At 49.9% G+C, this 23,972-nt stretch overlaps 1 protein-coding gene across 3 annotated transcripts; it reads right to left on the bottom strand.

The window, feature by feature from the left end:
* Positions 1–687: 687 nt before the first annotated feature.
* On the bottom strand, positions 688–23,174 carry UBQLN4 (ubiquilin 4). Of its 3 annotated transcripts, none has more exons than XM_054501574.2 (11): positions 22,969–23,155; positions 21,072–21,223; positions 20,476–20,693; positions 19,637–19,899; positions 17,853–18,011; positions 13,362–13,587; positions 12,138–12,277; positions 11,527–11,610; positions 11,246–11,361; positions 10,862–11,045; positions 688–2,722 (listed from the first exon to the last, which is right to left on the bottom strand). In XM_054501574.2, the coding sequence occupies exons 1-11, from the start codon at positions 23,074–23,076 to the stop codon at positions 2,678–2,680; spliced, it is 1,695 nt and encodes a 564-aa protein (XP_054357549.1). In that variant the 5' UTR covers positions 23,077–23,155; the 3' UTR covers positions 688–2,677. The 3 variants fall into 3 exon arrangements, with proteins under 3 accessions (XP_054357549.1, XP_054357545.1, XP_063506526.1); XM_054501570.2 differs by lacking the exon at positions 688–2,722 and adding an exon at positions 4,699–6,529 and having other exon boundaries at positions 22,969–23,174; XM_063650456.1 differs by lacking the exons at positions 688–2,722; positions 11,527–11,610 and adding an exon at positions 4,699–6,529.
* Between the last annotated feature and the right edge of the window lie 798 nt (positions 23,175–23,972).

Raw genomic sequence — 23,972 nt, 5'->3', positions numbered from 1 at the left:
CATGCTGTCGCCCAGGCTGGAGTGCAGTGGCGTGATCTTGGTTCACTGCAACTTCCACCTCCTGGGTTTGATTGATTCTAACTCCTCCTGAGTAGCTAAGATTACAGGCGCACACCACCACGCCCAGCTATGGGCTGTTCCACTCTTAATTGGACTCTCCACCTCTCCCTTAGGAGATCAAAGAAGCTTGGGGGGCTTCAGGGGAAGGAAATCCCTCCTTTAACAAATTTGCTGTATCCTTGACATCCATCAACAGCTTCATTGATGACTTGGGCTACCAAACGAGTCAGGAGCTGACCAGTGTAAGTGCCCCACCCTGCATCCCTCCCACCCCTCAGGTCTTGTACCCCTGTTCTACCACCATTTGAGCACTTTAGCTCACTAAGACATACTGTGGCAACCCCCCGTGCATTCTCTACATGCTTTTGATTCGTATCTTTACTAAAACATGGCTCAAATTTGCTTTGAGGCTGGATTCGGTGGCTCATGCCTGTAATCCCAGCACTTTTGGAGGCTGAGTTGAATGGATTGCTTGAGCCTGGGAGGTTGAGGCTTCAGTGAGCTGTGAATGCCCCACTGCACTCCAACCTGGGTGACAGAGGGAGATTCTGCCTCAAAACAAAACAGAATTACCACTTTCAGAAAAAAAAATACCATCACCAATAATAATAGTAATACTAACAATAATAGTAATCATAGCTAACATTTATTGAGTACTTACCACATGCTATTTTGTAAGAATTTACATCTCATTTAAATATCATAACAATCCTATAAGGCAGGTACTACTATTATCCCCATTTTTCAGATGAACAAACTCAGGCACAGGCAGGTTGAATAACTCTCCCAAGACCGCATAAGTAGGAAGCAAAGATGCTAGAGTTTGAGCTCAGTTTGGCTCAAGAGTTCACACACAAAAGAACCACCTCCCAGTTAGCCACTCGATTCTTATCAGTCCTTCATAATATCCTTTCAATATTTATATGCTCTTAAATGCACTTGGTATAGGAACTTCTTTTTTTTCTTTTTTTTTTTTTGAGATGGAGTCTCGCTCTGTCACCCAGGTTGGAATGCAGTGGCGTGATCTCAGCTCACTGCAACCTCTGCCTCCCAGGTTCAAGCAATTCTCCTGCCTCAGCCTCCCAAGTAGCTGGGACTACCAGTGCATGCCACCATGCCTGGTTAATTTTTTTTGTTTTGTATTTTTAGTAGAGACGGGGTTTTGCAGTGTTAGCCAGGATGGAGGAACTTCTTAATTGTCTATTTGGGGGAGGGTTTAAATGCTAGCTGTTTTTTGCTATTGAGCTCTGACACACAATAAACTGTACATATTTAAAGTGTACAATTTGATAAGTTTTGACATATATATATACTCATGAAATCATCACCACAATGAAGATAATAAACGTATCCATCACCTTCAAATATGAACAAGCAGGATTTCTAGTGCAGATAAATTAATGGGTGATTATTTGCCTTCCAAAATGAGTCTTTTTTTTTTTGAGATGGAGTCTTGCTCTGCTGCCCAGCGACTCTCCTGCCTCAATCTCCTGAATAGCTGGGATTACAGGCACTTGCCACCACGCCTGGTTAGTTTTTGTATTTTTAGTAGAGATGGGGGTTTCACCATATTGGGCAGGCTGGTCTTGAACTCCTGACCTCGTGATCCCCCTGCCTTGGCCTCCCAAAGTGCTGGGATTACAGGCGTGAGCCACCGCACCCAGCCAAAATGAGTCTTTATTTAACCTAAATATTTGCATTACAACCCTTTGAAAAGAATGAATGAGCATTTGGCCGCGCGCGGTGGCTCACGCCTGTAATCCCAGCTACTTGGGAGGGCGAGGCAGGAGAATCACTTGAACCCAGGAGGTGGAGGTTGCAGTAAGCAGAGATCACACCACCGCACTCCAGCCCAGGCAACAAGAGTGAAACTCCGTCTCAGAAAAAAAAAAAAAAGAATGAACATTTAATGCATTCAGGATATGCCTGTGTATCCTTTGCAGATACTGCTTTGTAGCTTGTCTTTACTATTTTAAGTGAACGTGTCTTCCGGGCCAGTACAGTGTTTTTTAACCTCTGCTGTCTGCTCAGTTCTCACAGACAGATGGGCGCTTGGTTTAGGTTTGCTCTCTGATCTCCACGCTTCTCTGCGGCACTTCGCCTCCCCCCTCAACGACAGAGGCAAAGTCTCATATGTAACAGGATGGGTCGGTGGAGAGCATGCTTCATTCCTTGCTCTTGGATTCCCCCAAGGAAAAAGATCCCAGCCTTGTTCAGACGAAGAGGCGGAAGCAGAACAAGGTTTGCATTCTCCAGATGAGGAAAAATGAAGTGAAAGAGGAAGACAAGGAGGACAAGGAGGACAAGGAGGATGAGGAAGAGGAGGAGGACCCGGCAGAGGGGCCCCCTACCTTTTTGCAATCACCTAGGACAGGACAGAGGCAATGCCCGTACTCAAGAATCCGCCAAGTGAGGCACAAGGAGCACCTGAGCATCTTGGAAAGTAGCTTGAGCTTATCCACCAATGAAACCAAGTTGTCTGGCTGGAGTCTGTCCATGTTTTGCCAATACTTATGTAGCTGCTGCCACAGGAAGCAGAAGTCAGTGGAGGAAAACAAGGCATCCGACTCTGGAGCAAGGAGGAGCCCGGGTGAGACTGACTCAGCTGTGAGCTTCACTAATGGGTGATGGTCCAGATCTCCACGGGGCTCCAAGGAAAGCTCTGGGCAGAAGCCAGAAGAGCAGAGAGTGTAATCCTTCCGCTTAGAAATAAAGCACATTTTATTTTTGTGAATGGCATGTGTGAGCCTGATGATTCCAGGTTTTTTTTTTTTTTTTTTCTAGATGTATTCAATCCCTGCCCCACTTTATCTCTCTGAACATCCCGTTTGCTTGCTCCTTCCTTCCTTGCTTGAGCCCAGGAGTTTGAGACCAGTCTGGGCAACATGATGAAATTCCGTCTCTACAAAAAAATATAAAAATTAGCTGGGCATGGGCTGGGCGCGAAGGCTCACGCCCGTAATCCCAGCACTTTGGGAGGCCGAGGCTGTCGGATCACCTGAGGTCAGAAGTTCGAGACCAGCCTGGCCAACATGGTGAAACCCCGTCTACTAAAAACACAGAAAATTAGCTGGGTGTGGTGGCAGGCACCTGTAATCCCAGTTACTCGGGAGGCTGAGGCAGGAGAATCACTTGAACCTGGGAGGGGGAGGTTGCAGTGAGCCGAGATTGCACCACTGCACTCTAGCCTGGGTGACAAGAGTGAAACTCCTTCTCAAAAAAAAAAAAAGAAAAAAAAAAAACCGAAAACAAAACAAAAAAACCCACAGCTCAGCCTCTCAGCAACCTTCTCCTAATTGGCCTCCAGGTCAAAGGCAGCCAGTCTTTAGAGTTTCTTTCCCCTCTGGGTTCCCAGTCAGTCTTATTCACTCTTTGATGCTTTTTAGATTTTTTTTATGTATTTTTCCCAGATTTTAAAATTTCTAGTGAGAGTATTGGTCTCAGGCATCTAGTCTACCATTATCAAAGTGGAACCTCCCATTCTTGGCTTATTCATGTTCCACAGAACTGTAGTCCATAACTTCACTGTACAAAAGATAAAGCCCCATAGGTGTGAAAAGACTTCCTCAAACTTACATGATTAGTGGTAATGCCAGGTTTAGTCTGAGCTCAAGATTAATAATTACCAAACTTCACTGGCATAAAACCTGACTGCAAGAGTTTTTGTTTTACTTTTTTTTTTTGAGACGGAGTCTTGCTCTGTCACCCCCAGGCTAGAGTGCGTGGCACAATCTCGGCTCACTGCAACCTCTGCCTCTCTGGTACCAGTGATTCTCCTGCCTCAGCCTCCCGAGCAGCTGGGATTACAGGCACCTGCCACCGTGCCTGGCTAATTTTTGTATTTTTAGTAGAGAGAGGGTTTCACCATCTTGGCCAGGCTGGTCTCGAACTCCTGACCTTGTGATCCACCCGCCTCAGCCTCCCAAGGTGCTGGGATTATAGGCATGAGCCACTGCGCCCAGCCTTGTTTTACTTTTTAACCTAAGGTAAGGGGAGGGCAATCTTGCCAAAAGATCAGAGGATGGAGGCAATAATATTACAATTCATAGTTTCCTCTACCACACCTGACCTATGGGGAAGTGGGGGAAGAGATCTCAGATACCCAATGGTCTAAGGATGGGGAATGGAAGAATGCAATCCTCCCCATTCCCAAGTCATATATTATTGATACTTCCATCATCAGTTATCCCTTAACCTTCTATATATATATAATTCTTTTCTTTTGAGACAGGGTTTCACTTTGTCTCCCAGGCTGGAGTGCAGCGGCACAATCACAGCTCACTGGAGCCTTGACTTCTTGGGCTCAAGTGATCCTCCTGCCTCAGCCTCCCACGTAGCTGGGACTACAGGCCCACACCACCATGCCTGGCTAATTTTTAAATTTTTTGTAGAGACAAGGTCTCCCTATGTTGCCAGGCTAAAACCTTTTAATGTTTCTTGTTTTTTTGAGATGGAGTTTCGCTCTTGTTGCCCAGGCTGTAGTGCAATGGCATGATCTCAGCCACTTTTAATATTTCTTAACATCTGTAGTAACTGAACCAAACTTCAAATTCCTCTAGATCACAATTCTTGCCCTGGAAAACCAAGAAGTTGTTTTCAGCCAGCTTCTTCCTCAAAAAAACAAACGCCAACACACTCTCACAACAAAGACCACGCCATTTATTTACAAAGGCCAGTGTGGGAGCTGGGGGAGGTAGGGAGGGAAAGCCACACAGACATCTTCTCTGGACTGCTTGGGACCCTTTCCCACTTGGAGCAAACTCTGTTCCTCTTGCCGTCATATTCTCAGCCATGGAGTTGGTCCTCCAAGCAGCTGGGCCAAGTAGGAGAGGGAAGAGGTGTTATGAGCCTCCTCTGTGCTCTGACAGAGCAATGTCCAATTCCAGATCAAAGGCATCATTGCCACCTTCTCCTCTCCTTCCTCAAAGAAAACTTTCTGGCCTGGAGGGAAATAGTTAAGAACTGAAAGGCCAGGGGCTCTGGAGGAAAAAAACCCTCTACTATTCCCACAAGGCAGTGAGGGGTGATAAGGGTGCTAGTCACAGCCCCGACAGCTTCAGAAAGGGTACCCACATTACTTCTGGGTTACCCAGCATCCAGAGCCCCAAGGGACCTAGCTCTCCCAGATATATATTCCTGCAATGGACTGACCCTTTTACCCACTTGTCTCTGGTGGTGGGAGAGCACTCTGAACCAGAAACCAACAAGGAATCCACTTCCCACCCAACTTAAGAGTGTATGCACACATGCGGATACACATGTACCTCCCCACTACTCACACAGACCCCAACCCACTTCATGTCTTTTGAGGGGGGCTCAAATTACTGGTGCCTGGGGACACAAGCAAGTCCTGGGTCCATGGAAATGTGTGTGTGTGTGCATATAAGCACATGTGTTTGAGGAACTAAAGCCAATATGACCCCTTGTGGGGCGTGGAGCTTAGCTTCATTGAGCTCCTTTCTTCAGTTTAAATTCCATTAGCATCTCTAAGTCTCTTCTGCCAGCTTGGGCCTGGATTCTTCTGCCTAAAAGAGCTATGAGTGCTTCTGCTCCTCACTGTTAATTCCAACTTCCAAGCCTTTTACTCAGGCTGTCTCCCCCATTCCCTTCCTCCGAATAATCTCATTCTCTCCTCTTTCACACCAATTTCCTCTGGGCTGCTCCAGGGTTTGTTAATTCCTGTCCAGAGGGCTGTCTCCTCTCCCTCTTCAGACAGGGAGAACAGGCGTCTTCCTCCTTACCCTGGAATTTCCAACAGTTCCCACCAAAAAGTGCTGAATGAACCAGAATAGGGGCCGAGGAGGAAAATTACCACCTGTTTCACCTGCTCCTCCTTCAGAGCGAGAAATTCTAGCATTGGTTGGGCTAGGGGTTGGGGGGTAGGGAGAAAAAGAAGGAAGAGAGTTACCAAAAGTAAACATAAGACAAAACCCTAGTGGTATAGATGGAAGACTATGTTCCAGTAAACCAGACAGCTGGTTCCTCCCTCGACTCTGCACAGCCACTGAAAGTTTAAAGATTGCAAAAGGTGGTGTGGGGCAAGGAGGTAGAGTCAATCAATGAAACTGTGAAAACTGTTTAAGTAGCACTGCTCAAGGAGACCAGGAGAGAAGATTCTGTTAGAGATGTAGCAGTAAAACCATAATTCTCAGACAGAGCTAAGGGGTTGGAGCCCATGCCTCTAAAGTCACCCTGCTGTTTGGAAAGGATGAGGGAGAAGACGGAAAGGATGACAAGCTGCAGAGGGTAAGGGTTGACAGAAGAACCAAATGCTGACACCGAGGAAGGGGAGAGGCAGGAGGCATGGGCTGAGGGATTAGGAGAGCTGGGAGCCCAGCAGTCTCTCGATAGCTGCGTTGATGTCCCCTCCTGTGGCAATCAGGGCCTGCAGGTTGGCCTCACGATTGATGAAGCCCATGGAGTTGAGCTGCTCCAGCTGCTGCTGAAATCTCACTTCTGGCGTCTGCACCTGGAGGGGACAGGCCTTGTGAAGTGGGCACAGCACCAATCTTGGGGGCCCTATTTGAATTAAGGGTTTCTAAGACCAGCAGGTCTTCTCTAATATCCTCAGAGTCAATCAGGAGGGCAAGGAAGATGAACTGCAAATGGGGGCCCAGGAGCCTAGGTCCCAAGTCCTAAATAACTGTGTAATGGCCGGGCGCGGTGGCTCACACCTGTAATCCCAGCACTTTGGGAGGCTGAGGTGGGCAGATCACAATGTCAGGAGATCGAGACCATCCTGGTTAACACGGCAAAACCCCATCTCTACTAAAAATACAAAAAATTCGCTGGGCGTGGTGGTGGGCGCCCTGTAGTCCCAGCTACTCAGGAGGCTGAGGCAGGAGAATGGTGTGAACCCAGGAGGCGGAGCTTGCAGTGAGGCGAGATCGCGCCACTGCACTCCAGCCTGGGCAACAGAGCGAGACTCTGTCTCAAAAAACAAAAACAAAAACAAAAAACAAACAAACAAAACTGTGTAATAATATGGCAGGCGGATATCTTTTTTAGATTTTCAAGATAACTGATAGGCCTAGATCAGCATATATTCCTCATTACTTTCCATAAACACTGGAGATGTTAACAGGCACTCCAAAAGCCAAATGCTCTGTGGTCAAATAAGATGCATACTAAGCGTGACCTCCAAGGCCCCTCCTAATAGTCATCACACGTACAGCCATATGAAAGGCTAGAGAAGGGTCCCAGTTAAGAAGCTATTTAATTTTGTTTCACTGATCAACAATTATTTATAAAAGAGAAGTATTTCCTTTTTTTTTAGACAGGGTCTTGCACCCAGGCTGGAATATAGTGGCAGAATCATAGCTCACTGCAGCCTCTATCTCCTGGGCTCAAGTGATCCTCCTATCTGAGCCTCCTGAGTAGCTGGGGCTACAGGTGTGTACCACCTTGCCCAGCTAATTAAAAAAAAATTTTTTTTGGCTGGGCATGGTGGCTCATGCCTATAATCCCAGCACTTTGCGAGACCAAGATGGGCAGTTTGCCTGAGTTCAGGAGTTCAAGACCAGCCTGGCCAACATGGCGAAACCCCATGTCTACTAAAAACACAAAAAATTACCCAGATATGGTGGCACATGCCTGTAGTCCCAGCTACTCGGGAGGCTGAGGTAGAAGAATCGCTTGAACCCGGGAGGCAGAGGTGCAGTGAGCTGAAATTGCGCCACTGCACTCCAGCCTGGAAGACAGAGTACATCTTAAAAAAAAAAAGTGCGTGGTGGCTCATGCCTGTAATCCCAGCACTTTGAGAGGCTGAGGCAGGTGGATCATTTGAGGTCAGGAGTTCGAGACCAGACTGGCCAACATGGCGATACCCCGAGACTAAAAATACAAAAATTAGCTGGGTGTGGTGACAGGAGCCTGTAGTCTCAGCTACTCAGGAGGCTGAGGCAGGAGAATCGCTTGAACCCGGGAGGCGGAGGTTGCAGTGAGCCGAGACTATGCCATAACACTCCAGCATGGTGGACAGAGTGAGACTCCATCTCAAAAAAATAAAAATAAAATAAAAAATAAAGAAAAAAAATTTTTTAGCAGAGAAAGGGTCTTGCTATGTTGCCCAGGCTGGTCTCAAGTGATCCTCCTGCCTTGGCCTCTCTAACTGCTGGGATTACAGGCATGAGCCACTGCACTAGGTCTTTTTTTTTTTGAGACGGAGTCTCGCTCTGTCGCCCAGGCTGGAGTGCAGTGGTGTGATCTGCCTCCCAGATTGAAGCGATTCTCCTGCCTCAGCCTCCTGAATAGCTAGGATTACAGGAGCATGCCACCAAGCCCGGCTAATTTTTGTATTTTTAGTAGAGAAGTGGTTTCACCATGTTGGCCAGGTGGGTTTTGAACTCCTGGCCTCAAGTGATCCACCCGCCTTGGCCTCCCAAAGTGTTGGGATTACAGGCATGAGCCACCATGCTCAGCCTGCACTAAGCCTTTTTTTAAAAGAAAAAAATTTTTACAGACCGAGTCTCCCCGTGTTGCCCAGATGGTCTCGAACTCCTGGCCTCAAGCAGTCCCCTGCCTCGGCCTCCCAAAGCACTAGGATTACAGGCATGAGCCACACTCCTGGCCTGGCTTTTTTTTTTTTTTTTTTGAGATGGAGTTGCGCTCATGTTGCCCGGGCTGGAGTAAAATGGCACAATCTCAGCTTGCTACAACCTCCGCCTCCCAGGTTCAAGTGACTCTCCTGCCTCAACCTCTCGAGTAGCTGGGATGATAGGCATGTGCCATGACACCCAGCTAATTTTGTATTTTTAGTAGAGACGGGGTTTCTCCATGTTGGTCAGGCTGGTCTTGAACTCCTGACCTCAGGTGATCTGCCTGCCTCGGCCTCCCAAGTTGCTGGGATTACAGGTGTGAGCCACCACCTGGCTAGCTTGGCTTTTCATTCTTGTCATTCCTCTAATTATCTCCTGTAAATGTTTGCCCAAGGGGTATTTGGAAAGCACAAGCCTTGATTATGAACAAAAGACTCTTATAGCGGCCGGGCGCGGTGGCTCACGCCAGTAATCCCAGCACTTTGGGAGGCCGAGGTGGGCGGATCACGAGGTCAGGAGATCGAGACCATCCTGGCTAACATGGTGAAACCCCGTCTCTACTAAAAATACAAAAAATTAGCCAGGCGTGGTGGTGGGTGCCTTTAGTCCCAGCTACTCGGGAGGCTGAGTCAGGAGAATGGCCTAAACCCAGGAGACGGAGCTTGCAGTGAGCTGAGATCATGCCACTGCACTCCAGCCTGGGCGACAGAGCGAGACTCCATCTCAAAAAAAAAAAAAAAAAAAAAGACTCTTATAGCTAGAAAAAGTCCAGCAAGCACTGTTCACCTGGTGTTGAAAGGAACAATGTTAGATCCAGAGAAACGACAGGACTTGCCTGAGGTCACAGAGAAAGTCAGTCACTAAGGCCCCCTGACTTGCAGTATAAAAGCCCTTTCCGGATGGGTGTGGTGGCTCACGCCTATAATCCCAGCACTTTGGGAGCCCGAGGCAGGCAGATCACCTAAGGTCAGGAGTTCGAGACCAGCCTGGACAACATGGTGAAACCCCATCTCTACTAACAATACAAAAAAATTAGCCAGGTGTGGTGGCGCGTGCCTGTAATCCCAGCTACTCGGGAGGTTGAGGCAGGAGAATGGCTTGAACCTGGGAGGCAGAGGTTGCGCCATTGCACTCTAGCCTGGGCAACAAGAGCAAAACTCTGTCTCAAAAAAAAAAAAAGAAAGCCCTTTCCAGTGCTCCTTGTTGCTTCTCATCACAGTCCACACAATTTTTTTTTTTTTTTTTTTGAGATGGAGTCTCGCTCTGTCGCCCAGGCTGGAGTGCAGTCGTGCCATCTTGGCTCACTGCAAGCTCCGCCTCCTGAGTTCACCCCATTCTCCTGCGTCAGCCTCCTGAGTAGCTGGGACTACAGGCGCCTGCCACCATGCGTGGCTAATTTTTTTTTTTTGTATTTTTTAGTAGAGATGGGGTTTCACCGTGTTAGCCAGGATGGTCTTGATCTCCTGACCTCGTGATCCGCCCACCTCAGCCTCCCAAAGTGTTGGGATTACAGGCGTGAGCCACCGCGCCCAGCTAGTCCACAGAATTTAACTTGGGTTGCACTTGGACTGGACACCACCTAGTTTAGCTCTCTTGTGCCTTGCACAAAGCTGGGTAAACATACATTTTGGTTGAATGGCTTTTCCAGATGAGTCACAGAGGTCAGAGAAAGGTTAAGAGGCTCACTCGAGGTAGGTCATCCCTGCCCCTCCTGCCAGCCCCTGGCCTTGACTTTCCCAGGGCTTTGGTTACCTCGAAGAATCCCCCTCCCCAGAGTCTCAGAGATGGGGGCTGCTTTAATTATCAAAAGGATCCTTTGATATAAGCAGAAATGGTATAGTGTAAATTCTGGAGGTGGAATGCCTGGGTTTGAGTCTTGGCTTCATTATCTACTAGCTATGTAAGTGAGTAAGCCACTTAACCTTTCCGGGCCTCAGTTTTCCCCATCTTTAACACAGAAATAATAATAGCTTTCTCATGAGGCTATTGTGTGGAATGTGGTAAATGAGTCGTAAATGAGCTCTGAAATCTAAAGCATTTAGAACAGTACGTAGTGCACGGTAAGTACCATTACTCTTCTCATCTCTATTTCACATCTGCACAAACTGAACTCAGGGAGGATCAGTAACCTGCCCAAGGCTAGCAAGTGGCAGAACAGGACCTGACTCCCAAGCTTGCCCTGCTGCCTCTACTCTATTGCTTCCCTTGAAACCTCCCGGGATCAAAGTGGTGCTCCCAGCACCTGCCCCCACCGTCTCATGTACCTGTGAGTTTCCACTTCCAGCCAAAAGCTGGATCATCTGCTGCATGAGCTGCTGCTGGGTGCTGGAAGCCCCTGTTGGAGATGTGGCTGGCGTGGCTGGTGAGGAAGTGGGGGCCTCGGGCGTAGACCCTGCGTTGCTGCCTGCTGAGGGTGCTGGGGTCCGGGACATCCCAAAGGAGCCAAGGCTGTAGGCAAGAGAGACCAAGAGGTAGGAGATGGCATCCAAGAAAGGGATGAGAATGTGAGATCCAGAAGGAAAAGCAGTTGGAAGAAACAGGAAAACAGACCCTCAGAGACACAAAGGATGCTGGGAGAGTGGCAGAGAGAAGAGTTGAAGGGGAGAAGTTGCTAGAACCTTGCTGCCCTCCTGCCCCCCTACCCTCACCTGGGTACCAGCCCAGGGGCCTCGGTCTGCAAGGTCTGTAGTCCCTGCTGGATTTGCAGCAATGCCTGCATGGCTCGGGGATTGGTAAGGATGGAGAGTGACTCTGGGTTCTGCATCTGGTGGGAAAAAAGCAGAGAAAGGCATCAAGAGGTGGCAGAAAAGAGGAGACAACCTCAACTAGGAGTCCAGAGTCAAGCTCTGCCCCAACTTCATTTCCACCCATTGGGCTTCAGGGACTACCCCTTGCCCTCATCCTCCACCCATCTAGGCTCCTCACTCACCTGCTGCAGGAAGACTGGGAGCTGCAGGCGGAGCTGCTCCTGCAATTGGGGGTTCCCCGCGAAGAGTGGCACATTCACCATCATCTGCCAGGGTGAAGGTAGCAGGGGGAGACCTGGGCCTTTTCACCCTAAGAATTCCCCCACAGCCTCAGACTCCCTCGGCACCCCCTACCACTGCAGGAAATCTGGCCAGCTTCTCCAGAGATCTCAAAGTATCCTGAAGGCCTAAGTGGGACAGTGAGAGGAAATGGAACTATGCTCTGGGCAATGAAGGGTTTGAGGAGTCAGGCTGGGTCTGATGATGATGAGGACAGCTAACATTTCCAGGTATACAGAACTTACTCTGTCACACACCGTGTTTTAAGCACTTAATGTGTATTAACTCATTTAATCCTCACAACTATAGGTGGTAGGAACTATTGTTATTATCGTCTTACAGATAAAGAAACTGGGAGGCTAAATAACTTGCTTAGCTCACACAGCTGGGAAGCAGAAGAGCTTGGGATGCAAACCCAGGCAGTCTGGCTCCACAGTGTTTTGACCACAAGAAACTGCCCCCAACCAAGAGGAACTCTCTCCCCAATAATACTCTCCTCATACTGGTTTGATACCTGAGCAGCAAAGTCGGGGTTCTGGGCAAGCGTCTGCATCATGCTGCGCATGTAGGGCGCTGAGATCACATTCTGCATCAGCTGGGGGTTCTCAGAGATCTGCTGGAGGAGGGCTTGCATTTCTGGGCTATTGAACATCCCTAGGACAAGGTGGAAAAAAAGAAAACAGGAGAGAAAGGGTCCAGATGGAAACCAAAGGCCTCACTTCAATCTACCTTACTTCAGACACCGAATGACTACAAAACTCAGAAAAGCAATGGTCCAGTGGGCACCCTAGGATTGTGGCATGAGTCCAAGTCTCTCCCAAGTCCGAGGTCATCTTGCCCTGCTTTGGCCTGGCCCCTTTTCCATTTACTTGATAAGGACAAGCCAGATAGGAACTGGGTCTGATTTATGCCTCTCTGGACTGTTCCTGCCATAAGCTCAAATTATGTCCAATTTGGAAAGAAATGATTAAATATCATCTAGATCAAACTTGTCTTAGCAGCAGAGACCCTTTCCTCATGCCAAATCTCACTCAGAAACCAAGTATGTTAATGGTCTGGCTGGAGCTGGGGCAGGAGGGCTGCAGCCTCTCCCACTGGGTCCTTCCTCATCCTGGAGACGAAGACCTTTCCAGGATGTAGGAGCACAATTTTAAAATCATGGATCAAGTTCCAGTCCTTATTTTACAAATAAGGAAACTAAAACACACAGAGGGAAGGAACTTTCCCAATCAAGACATCCCCCAGAGTGCAGAGAAATTAGAGCATCTGCTGAAGACATCCCCCAGGCCATGTGTACAGTCATAGTCCAGATAAATGGAGCATCCTCTAGGGTTGTGCAGTGCATAACCTGTTCTTCTGTACATGGCAAGCCCTGCACATCCCTTTCCCCCAGCCTCACATCTGCCTTTCCCCAGGTCTGCCTTGATTCCTCTCCAGCCCCCTCTCCCCACAGCAGTCTGAACCTTTTAAACTGGTTAATACCAGAGGTGCTCATGGAGCTTAGGAAGTAGGGCCTGGTTTACTCATGAGCTATTACCTAGGTCACTCCCAGGGATATCAGGACATGGCCAGAACCAGCCCTCACCCGGCCACTATCCCAGATGGCAGAGCCCCCTCTGTGGCCTCGATAGTCTCACCTCTGTCTTCAAAATCCTGGAGCAGTATGAACCCCATTCACTCCTGGGCCAGAGGGGCTGCCCTGGTGACCCCACTAAGCTCCTTCCATCCTAGGACATACCTGACCCCAGGCTAGCCGCATTGATCCCAAAGGGGTTCGAGACTGTCGGGTGCACCTGGCTGGTCCCCGATCCTCCGGTGCCCTCCCCACCGGACCCGGGGGCCTGGGAGGTGGGGGGCGAGGGGCTCCAGGGGTTAGGGAGGGGCTCTCGATTCTCAGTCCGCAGAGGCTGGGAGGATGAGCTGTCGGAGTTCCCGGCCAGGGAAGAGAAGGGATTGTTGCCAAACTGGGAGGAGGGAAAGGTTTTGGGTTAAGGACTGAAACAAATCAGGGACAAGGGCTAGGCCCATTCTCTCCTCTCACTTAATAGCCTCCCCTTCCCCAGAAAAGGGAGAGAGATCTAAGATCTTGGAGGTCCTCAGTTCAGTTCTTTGCCCCACAATGGATAGCTCCTTCCTTGTTCCATAGGGTGAGAGCTAGCTGATACTAGTGACTGGATAACTGAACCTCTCAGATAATTGAAAACTTCCCATCCCCCCTGGTGGCTTTCAATATTTGGTCTCTAATCATCTCCTATGCAACCCACTGCACTTTACACACAGTTTTCCCATTGTGTAGCCAAATATTTGTGTTCCTGTACCTCAAGGGGCAGAGACAATGTCAGATTTGCCTGTGCACCCCCAGCCCCAACACTAGTAGGTGCTCAATAACTAACTACTGGCTTAATGGGAGTGGGCTGTCAAACCTGGCTCTCTACTTGAACCCTGATCTTCCCTTTCCCCAGCCTCCCTGGACTAATCCTAACTCCCCAGAACCTTTCCTTCACTCCCCAGGTCCCCTACCTGGCATTCTCTGTCCATCCAGGCACACCACAGTGGCGGCCCCTAGCAGAACACACCTCCGGCAGAATATGCCCTCTAGGTTTTCCCCTCCTGCTCCAAACCCTACCTCTACACACTGGCTACTTCAGATAGACAGGCCTCAGTTTACTTCTGGTCCCCCTTGCCCTACCATGCTCCTCACTGTGCTCCCCAGGATATCTCAGGTCCATACCCCATGGGATGGTGTGCTTCCCAAAGGCAACACCAGAACCTCCTCCCCTCCAGCACCTAGCACAGAGCTCTGGCTGAGTGAGTCCCAGACTCAGTTTTCCCTACTCAGCCTTTCTCGTGGTCTAAGAGCTCAGCAGCTCCCTTTCCTGAGTTCCCAGGTGGTCCTACCTCAGCCCCTCCCCACCATAGGGTTTCATATTGAGCTGCTTTTCCTGTTTATTCAAAGTGGGTCATGGGGACTGGGGCTAACCAAGGATTTACCCTACTCTGAGCTGTTTCCTTCACCTCACCAGATCCTGTTCAGATAACAGAGCTCACAGGCCAGGGTTCATGCACCATGGTTTCAGCCTCTGTGCCTGTTTCAGATTTCTTGTTCTGATACTTGCCTAGCATCTCACCCCACCTTGTTCTGGGCTCGCTTTATTCTTCCTGGTACACTCTAAGGACAAAATCTCTTTTGCTGAACTACCCACAGTGATAACAACCATCATTTATTGAGCACCTACTATGTGCCTGACACATTTATTCTAATGCTTATAATACTCCTCTAATACAACAGTTCCCAAAGTGTGGTCCTGGGACCCCTGCAAGCATTAAAACTGTTTTCATAATTCTAAGACGTGAATTTGTCTTTTTCACTCTTATTCTCTTATGAGGATACAGTGGAGTTTTCCAAAGTCTACATGACATGTGACATTGCAAACTGAATGCAGATCTGAGAACCAGCTGTCTTGCAGTAAGCTAGACATCAAAGAGAACTACAAAAATGTAAAACAAGTCCACACTTTCCTCTACAGTTTTGTTTTGGAAAATAAAGTTATTTTTCAAAATAATGTTATTTATGTTAACTTGCAATAAATTTTTTTTTTTTGAGATGGAGTCTCGTTCTGCTGCCCAGGTTGGAGTGCAATGGCACAATCTCAGCTCACTGCAACCTCCGCCTCCAGGGTTCAAGGGATTCTCTTGCCTCAGCCTCCTGAGAAGCTGGGACGACAAGCACCCACCACCACGCCTGGCTAAGTTTTGTATTTTTAGTAGAGATGGGGTTTTGCCATGTTGGCCAGGCTGGTCTCAAACTCCTGACCTCAGGTGATCCACCTGCCTCAGCCTCCCAAAATGCTGAGATTACAGGCATGCGCCACTACGCCCCTCCAACTTGTAATAAATTGTCATTTTTAAATGAAATAAATATTTTAAAAGTTTCTCAGTTTTAGGCCAGGAACGGTGGCTCACGCCTATAATCCCAGCACTTTGGGAGGGCAAGGTGGGTGGATCACCTGAGGTCAGGAGTTCAAGACCAGCCTGGCCAACATGGTGAAACCCTGTCTCTACTGATAACACACACAAAAAAATAGCTGGGCTTGGTGGTGGGCGCCTGTGGTCCCAGCTACTCGGGAGGCTGAGGCAGGAGAATCACTTGAACCCGGGAGGCAGAGGTTGCAGTGAGCTGAGATCACACCATTGCACTCCAGCCTAGGCAACCAGTGAAACTTCGTCTCAAAAAAACAAAACAAACCAAAAACACAAAACATTTTTAAAGGTTGTATTAAAAAAAAAAAAAAAAGCGGCCAAGTGCAGTGGCTCACACCTGTAATCCCAGCACTTTGGGAGGCCGAGGCAGGCAGATGACAAGGTCAGGAGTTCGAGACCAGCCTGGCCAATATGGTGAAACCCCGTGTCTACTAAAAAATACAAAACTTAGCCAGGCGTGGTGGTGCACGCCTGCAGTCCCGGCTACTCAGAAGGCTGAGGCAGGAGACTCGCTTGAACCCAGGAGGTGGAGGTTTCAGTGAGCTGAGATTGCGCCATTGCACTCCAGCCTGGGCGAAACAGTGAGACTGTGTCTCAACAAAAAAAAAAAAAAAAAAAAGCAAGTTAAAATAATAAGACCAGCATGGTACCACCTCATATTTAAAAATATGATAATATATAGACGTTTATAGACATATACATAAGTAATAAAAAAATCAGAATGATAAACCCCAACCTCAACTTCAGCATAGTAGTTACCTCTGGAGAGAAAAAGAATAGGAGAGGGGAGGGGTTTGTAAAGGCTACAACTCTATCTATGTCTTATTTGCAAATATTAAATATGTCTAGGAAAATAAACAAAATACTAACAACATTAGTTACCACTAAGGTAGAAAAGAGCTGGCTGGGAGATGGAAACAGAGGGATCCCTTCTGTAAACCTTTTTTTAGCCTGTATACTTTTCCATACTTTTTTGGAATACCCTTTTGTTTACTTTGTGTAACTTTTGAATTTTTTTTTGAGATGGAGTCTCACTCTGTCGCCCAGGCTGGAGTGCAGTGGCACGATCTTGGCTCACTGCAACCTCTGCCTCCCGGATTCAAGCGATTCTCCTGCCTCAGCCTCCCAAATAGCTGGGACTACAGGCATGTGCCATCATGCCTGGCTAATTTTTTGTATTTTTAGTAGAGATGGGGTTTCACGGTGTTAGCCAGGATGGTCTCGATCTCCTGACCTCGTGATCCGCCCACCTCGGCCTCCCAAAGTGCTGGGATTACAGGCATCAGCCATTGTGCCTGGCTAACTTTTGCATTTTCAAACATACAAACATAGAATGTGTTTAATGTAAAATTAAATTTTTAAAAAGAACCATGGCCAGGCGCGGTGGCTCACGCCTGTAATCTCAGCACTTTGGGAGGCCAAGGTGGGCGGATCATGAGGTCAGGAGATCAAGATCATCCTGGCTAACATGGTGAAACCCCATCTCTACTAAAACTATAAAAAGTTAGCTGGGTGTGGTGGCATGTACCTGTCATCCTAGCTACCAGGGAGAAGGCAGGAGAATTGCTTGAACCCGGGAGGCGGAGGTTACAGTGAGCCGAGATTGCGCCACTGCATTCCAGCCTGGGCGATACAGTGAGACTCCGTCTCAAAAAAAAAAAAAAAAGGAAAGAACGAAAAGGGCACTGAAATTATATATGGCAACATGTTAGGGCAACATTGATTAAAAAAAAAAAAGAATGTTATATTTTTATCTATTTTTTTGTGTGTACTTGAATAGGATTCATAAAGCATTTTTAAAAGTGTATAATCCTGGGGCCCAACCCCAGAAATGGATTCAATAAGTAGCTCAAAGGTGGGGACCAGGATTCTCATTATCAACAAGCTCCCCAGGTGATTCTGATGCAGGTGATCCATGGACCATACTTGAGACATGCTGTATCAGGGCTGGCGTCTGACCTCAGGCCTGCCATGTGACCTTTGAGCCCCTGGTACAAGAAGTTTGTCAGGATGTCAAGCTCCTTGGATGCTATGCCTCAACCACTTCCAAAAGGACCTCTGCTTATCTTTTGTCCATGTCAAATTGGACCATCCCTGGATATGTACTGTTGAGAACTGCCTTCAAGCCAAGGCCCACCCCTCAGGGGACTGGGGAAAGAAAGAAGAGCAGACCCAGGTTTGCCTGGGGTTGGGGTAGGGAATCTCGAGCCCAGACAGCCCAACCCACTACCCTGGCCCTTGGTCCCACCTGTTCCCGGGCAGCACTGAACATGGGCTCCTGGATGTCCGTGTACATGCGGCGGAGGGCATTATACCCTCCAGGGATGCTCTCAAGGTTGCTCAGGGCCCGGTCCTGGTTCCGCATCATCTCTTGCATCATGGCTGGATTCCGAGCAAGCTCCATTGTCTGATCAAGGGAGAGAGACAAAATGGGCCCCGGAACCAGGGGAGCACCAACCTAGGAAAAGGATGGGCCTTGAGGAAGGGGGTCTGTATCAGGATCAGGACCAGGGCCCAGGAACTGCCCCACAGTGACAGGGAGTAGAGTAAACTGGACTTCCTTCCTCTACTGTAATCTTGGCTCCAAGCCTGCCTCCCTGTGGGTATTTTGGTTGGCTTTTTCTAGTGGAGGAGAATGATCCCAGCTGAAGTGAGGGCAGCAGCTTTCCTCCCTTAGGCTCAGAGTGTCCAAAGAAGTGTCAGGGTGCACAAGGAAACTGAGTCAGAAAAGACACAGAAAGAAAGGGGAGGAGGCAGAAGAGAAAATTAACATCTACTGAGAACCTACTTGCACAGGGCCAAGTGGCTTACGGAATTCAAGTCATGTAATCTCCACAATAACCATCTCAGGTGTTTATTTCTGTCCCTATTTTGCAGATGAGCAAATAGGCTCAGAGATGTTAATTGACTTGCTGCCCTGGGACACACAGTCACTGAGTGGTGAAGACAGTGTTCAAAGCCAGGTTGGTTGGTCTGTCCAAGACCATACTGTGATTCCTGGTAAATGACTGCAAGTTGGGGAAGGAGAGGGTCCAAGCTGGAATAAAACTACTGACACCCTGTAATTCCCACCCCCAAGTCTTTGCTCTGCCTGAACCTTGAGAAACACTGAAGATGAGGGCTTTCTTCTATGGAGCCAATGGCACAATCTCAATAAGGGGTGGCTATGTCAACCCCAGGGGAGTTCATCACAGAAAAATAAGTGTTAACTACTTGTTCTCATTCAACTTGGAATACCTTCCCTCTCCTTCCCAAATGTGCTCCACACTTGCCTTTTCTAAGACTCCTTTATAACTGATACGCCCAGCTTCCCAGAACTCTGATCTCTTGTCCTGTAATTCATTCATTCAATAAATATTTACTGCATGACTACCACGCACCAGGCACTGTTCTAGACAGTGAACAAAACACTACAAGTCCTTGACCTTACATAAATTATCTTCTGGTGAGTCCAGCACTGGTGTCCACAGCCCTGCTGGGAAGATCATCTACCTTGGTCCTCTGGAGGAGCAGACCATGAGTTGAAACTCCCAAAGAGCAACATCACAACAGTCTCCCCTGGTTCTCCATTCCCAACTGGGCCCTGCCCAGCCACAGTGCTCCCCAAACAACCTACTATCTTTCACTCCCAGGCCTTTATATTTGCTGTCCCTTGGCCCTGAATGCTCTTCCCTTTCTTTCCCCCTGGTTCGTCTTCCTCCTTTGGGTCTCAGCTTGGTGACATTTCTTAAGGCCTCCTCTAAGCCTTAGGGTAGGGTCAGGAGCTCTTCTCTATGCTCCTAGAGGATCCCGTGATTATCCTTCTGATAGCAATGACCACATTGTATTCTAATTGCCGGTTTACTTGTCCCACTTCCCTTTGACACCTGGAATTCCTGAAAAGCTAGGCCTGTCTTTTCATCCCTGTACCTCCAGTGTTCAAAACTGCTGAATACATGAATGAACAAATCAATGTAGGACAAGGTAGGAAAGGCTGGGCAGGGCACGGCTGGGCACCAGTGTCCTCCAGCTCTCCAGCCCTCACATACTCACCTGCCTCATGAGTTCAGGGTTGTTGAGCATGTGGCTGATCTCGGGGTTCCGCTCCATCAGCTGCTGCATCTGGGGGTTGGCCATAATCATGTGACGCATCAGGTCAGGGTTAGACATCATATCCTGGACCAGGGGGTTCTCCATGATCTGCGACAACATCTCAGGATTGGACATCAGCTGCCTCTGCATCTGCTGCTGCAGCTCCATGAAGTTGGCAGAGCCCAGGCCCAGGCTGCCCAGCCCCAGGATGCCCCCAAAGCCAGCTGTGGGAAGGGGGCAGGGTCATAGTCTGCCACAAGAGCAGTGTCCTCACTTAGCTAGAGCCAATGAATTCAGATCTCCAGGACACGCCCCAGATGCTTCTCACATGTCCCTCTTCCAGTCATTCCCACAGCCCGGCCCTGATCCACTGCTGGCAAAAGAATGTGAGCCTACTAGACTGAGGCCTCTCTGAAGACTGAGGCTGTGCCAAACATAGAACTGAGCAGAGAGAAGGCAACCAGCAATGGTCTGTTGAATGAGTGGCCCATGTGGCTGCTGCTGGATCCAACTTTTCCCCAGACTCACAGGGTCTTCCATTCCCTTTACCTAGGGTTCCCCACATCCCCAACCCCATTTCTCCCCTCACTCCTAACCCTTAGCCATGGTCCCCACCTCTGAGAACTCCTCAGACTAGTTTCTTCCCCAGCTTGAATCAAGTATCCATGTTTGGAACTCTATGTCATGGGGTCCCCTATCCCCATCAGACCAGGAGCAGGAACTCCTGTTTCTCCCTCTTCTTGGCTTTCCCCAGCTCCCCAACCCCTAACAAGATTGTGCTCTCCTCTCTGAGGGCTTACAGAGTATGGACGCAGTAGCACTGGGGGATCCCTCCCCAGCCCCTGGAGAGGGCCCCCCACCACTGCTCCTCCGGCTTCCACTGCCAGCATCCGAAGAGGCACTGCCAGAGGTGGAGGGCTGGGCAGGGGTGGCGGGTGAAGCAGGTGTGGTGGAGGGTGCTGAGGCAGGGTCAGGTGTGGAGGGGGAAGAGGCAGTGGCAGCAGCTGGATCTTGAGCCCTGAGGGTAGAGAAAGGAGAATGCTGTTGGAGTGAGCACTAGAAGAGGGAAGGTACCGCAACAATCTCTGTGCTTGCTATGGGACTACTATTTTAACCCAAGCCCCCTCCTGAGCAGTCCTGAGGCTGGAGTGGGGTGATGGCAGGAGGGCAGTCAGTAAACCAGCAGAGGGAGAAAGGAGCTAGTACTATCTGTCTTCAGGGCATTCTGGGAGTGGTAAATCAGGTTCCCTTCCCCTAGAGATGAGATCATATTCATCCAGGAGCTATCTGCCTGGGCCTCAGCTTAGGTCCTCTGGGTACAGTTGAGCAATGAGTGAGAAAGTATCAGATGGGGAAGCCCAATCAGAAGCTGGATCTGCTCTGCTCTTGAACTTACTTCTGAGGGGTCTTGATGACCAGATGGACAGTGAGCCCGTCCTTGATTCCGTGCTGGTTCAGTGTGTCCCCATCCTTGAGGATCTTGCCTGCGAAGATCAGGACCAGCTGATCCTGCTGAGCCTTAAACCTCCGGGAGATTTCCTCTTTGAACTGTGATCAAGAGGCAGAGGTCACTGTGGAGGCTGCCTGGACTCCCCCTACCAGGGACCCTGACTCTTCTTCAACAGCTTCTGCACTCTCTTGCTCTCATCTCTAGTCATGAGAAGTCCTTTCTGTAGTCTCGACGCCATTCCTCCAGCTGCAATAAGCATCTCCTTTCTTAACAAACGAGATGAACCAGTGAGAGGCTCTTCTCTCAGCTCCATCCCAGAGTCTCCCACCCTAGAAAGCCCTTGCTGCTATCTGCCTCCCAGCTTCAGTCCCTCCACCTAGTTCTCTGTGAGGCAGGGCAGCCTCCTCCCATCCCAACTCCTTCAACATCTTTGGACCTTCAGCCTTCTGAGACCCAGTTTTCTCTCCTCTCTATTCCCAGTATTCTCTTAACAACTACAAAAAAATAGATGCCAGTTATTGAGCACTACCTATTCACCAGTTAAAGATATAGTATATTAATTATTATTTTCATTTTATTATTATTTTTGTCTTGAGATGGAGTCTCGCTCTGTAGCCCAGGCTGGAGTGCAGAGGCATGATCTTGGCTCACTGCAACCTCCATCTTCCAGGTTCAAGTGATTCTCCTGCTTCAGCCTCCCGAGTGTCTGGGACTAGAGGCACGCACCACCATGCCTGGCTAATTGTATTTTTAGTAGAGACGGGGTTTCATCATGTTGGCCAGGCTGGTCTTGAACTCGTGACCTCAGGTGATCCACCAGACTCAGACTCCCAAAGTGCTGGGATTACAGGTGTGAGCCACCACGCCCAGCCTTATCTCCATTTTAAAGATGAGAAAACTGAGGATCAGCGAGGTAAGGTAACTTGCCCCAGGCAGATCAGAACTCAGGTCTTGACACCAAAGTCCAGGCTCTTAACTAAACACACTGCCTCTCAATGAGAGCCGTTTTCAAATTCAGCTTTGTAAGGAACAGTACAGTATTTAAATTCTGAAATTTAGTAATTCTATGTGGTTAGGGAGGAAGCAAGGATGGAGTTGGACTTCCCAAATTCTACCAGCCCCTCCAAAACACAACACAAAACAAAACATAGCACACACTTTAAGTAAAAACAGTGCACTTGTTAAGCAGAGGCAGCTTCCAGATCCCTCTCTTCCAACCAGATGGCCTATCTTAAGCCCCGCCTATGTGAAATTATGGAGCGGCCACAGGGGGTGGCGAACACAGGCAGCAGTCCGTCATTCAACAAGATTTTATTGAGCACCTACTGCACACCGTGTAAATCTCAGAAGAGCTGAGAACCAAATGTAACCACGTCGATTTGAAAGAGTGGGAAGGATCTGGGCACAGGGAAATCCTCCCCCGACAGCCCCGTCGCTCAGAGAACACTGGGCGTTCTCTGAGGCACAGAGTAGGCGCCGGCGCTCTCCGCCTGCCCCCGGCCCGTTCTCTCAGTTAGCACCTAGCCCTGGCCCCCACTCCGGCACACTCCCCTCAAACCCAGGGTCCTTCCCCCTTCCCGGTGCAAGGTGTCCCCTCCTCACTCTCCACCACGCCCCCAGGCCACAAGGCAAAACCCGCCCCCCAACACGCGCCACGCTCCCCCAGATCTCCCCTCGCAGGGCGCCCCCTATCCGCCTCTCCTTCCCTTCAGCTCCTCGGAGTCCCAGCTGGCCCCCGCCCTCCTCTCCGGGGCCCTCCGGGACGCCGGACCGTCAGAGAGGCCCCCCATCTCTTCGCAGACCCCTCCTCCGCGCTCCCCCCGCCCCCTGCCTGCTGTACTACCTCCTTGACCGAGGCTCGATCGCAGATCACAATTTCCTCCTTGTCCTTGGGGGTCTTGACGGTGACCCGAATGGGGGGCCTCGTCTCGGCCCCGCTCGGCTCCGCCATGCCGCCGCCGCCACCCGGCCGCCCGCCAGCCCGCCCGGCTCCTCCTCCTCCCCGCCCGCCCGGCCGGCCCGGCTCGGCTTCTGCGCCTCCAACACTCCCCTCTCTCCAACTCTCCCCTCCCCTCCCCTCCTCTCCTCTCTCCTCCCCTCCCCTCCCCGAGGCTTCACCGCCCCCTCCGGACCAGCCGCAGCCACAGCGCCCCGGGCGGACCGGGGGGGCCACTGCAGCAGGGTCCGCCCAGGGCCAAGCCCCAGGTCCGGAGCCCAGCCAGGGTCTCGCCAGGCGGGGGGCCCTCGGGGGCCTCTGGGCGGGGGAAGGGGCGTGCCCTTCATTGCGGGGGCGAGGGCGGACACCCCCGGGAGACCGCGACCCAATGCTGCCCGCCCGAGCCGTGCCGCGGTCCCCTCCAGCCCAAAACCTCCCCGCCCCCTCCGCGGCTAACTCGGCTCCGGGACAAAGGACTTTCTGTGTCGCCGCTTTATCTCCGTTCCCTGTGATAACTTGGTCTTTCTTGGAAGCCCAAGTCCCTTCCAGGCCAGGGGACTTTCCCAACTTGGAGGTTGGGTTTTCCCACCAAGCACGTCCACTTAGGATCTCAGCTCTGGGATTGACCCTATAGCCCCGAGGGTCGCGGCCTGAATGGTCTATTAAGAACGGTTCCAGGGAGCTGGGTTTTGGCTGCGTGGCCTTTTGAGCCTTGGTTTCCTCAAGATAATAATAATAGTACCTCTCGCCTCATCGCACAGAATTGTGCATAACGGAGAAAACTGTTTTGAAAGTAACCAAAGGCGTGCCTGACATATGAGGATGTAGTATAATTATTGAATCGTGGACTGCCAAGCGGACACGTTGATTCCTTTTTCCTCGAAGGGGTTAAATGCCCTTCCAGCGCTGCT

Source organism: Pongo pygmaeus, chromosome 1 (genome assembly GCF_028885625.2).
Source record: "Pongo pygmaeus isolate AG05252 chromosome 1, NHGRI_mPonPyg2-v2.0_pri, whole genome shotgun sequence".
In the NCBI taxonomy this organism is placed as follows: domain Eukaryota; kingdom Metazoa; phylum Chordata; class Mammalia; order Primates; family Hominidae; genus Pongo; species Pongo pygmaeus.
The sequence above is the reverse complement of the archived record's forward strand: the minus strand, read 5'-3'. Positions and strand labels throughout refer to the sequence as shown.

Coding starts and splice junctions, on each gene's coding strand:
- UBQLN4 (XM_054501570.2), bottom strand. CDS start 23,076: ATGGCGGAGCCGAGCGGGGCCGAGACGAGGCCCCCCATTCGGGTCACC. Junction 11,611..12,137: donor ACCCCGACTTTGCTGCTCAG/GTATCAAACCAG, acceptor TCACCCTGGCAG/ATGATGGTGAATGTGCCACT. Junction 6,530..10,861: donor CTGGAAGTGGAAACTCACAG/GTACATGAGACG, acceptor TGTCCCCTCCAG/GTGCAGACGCCAGAAGTGAG.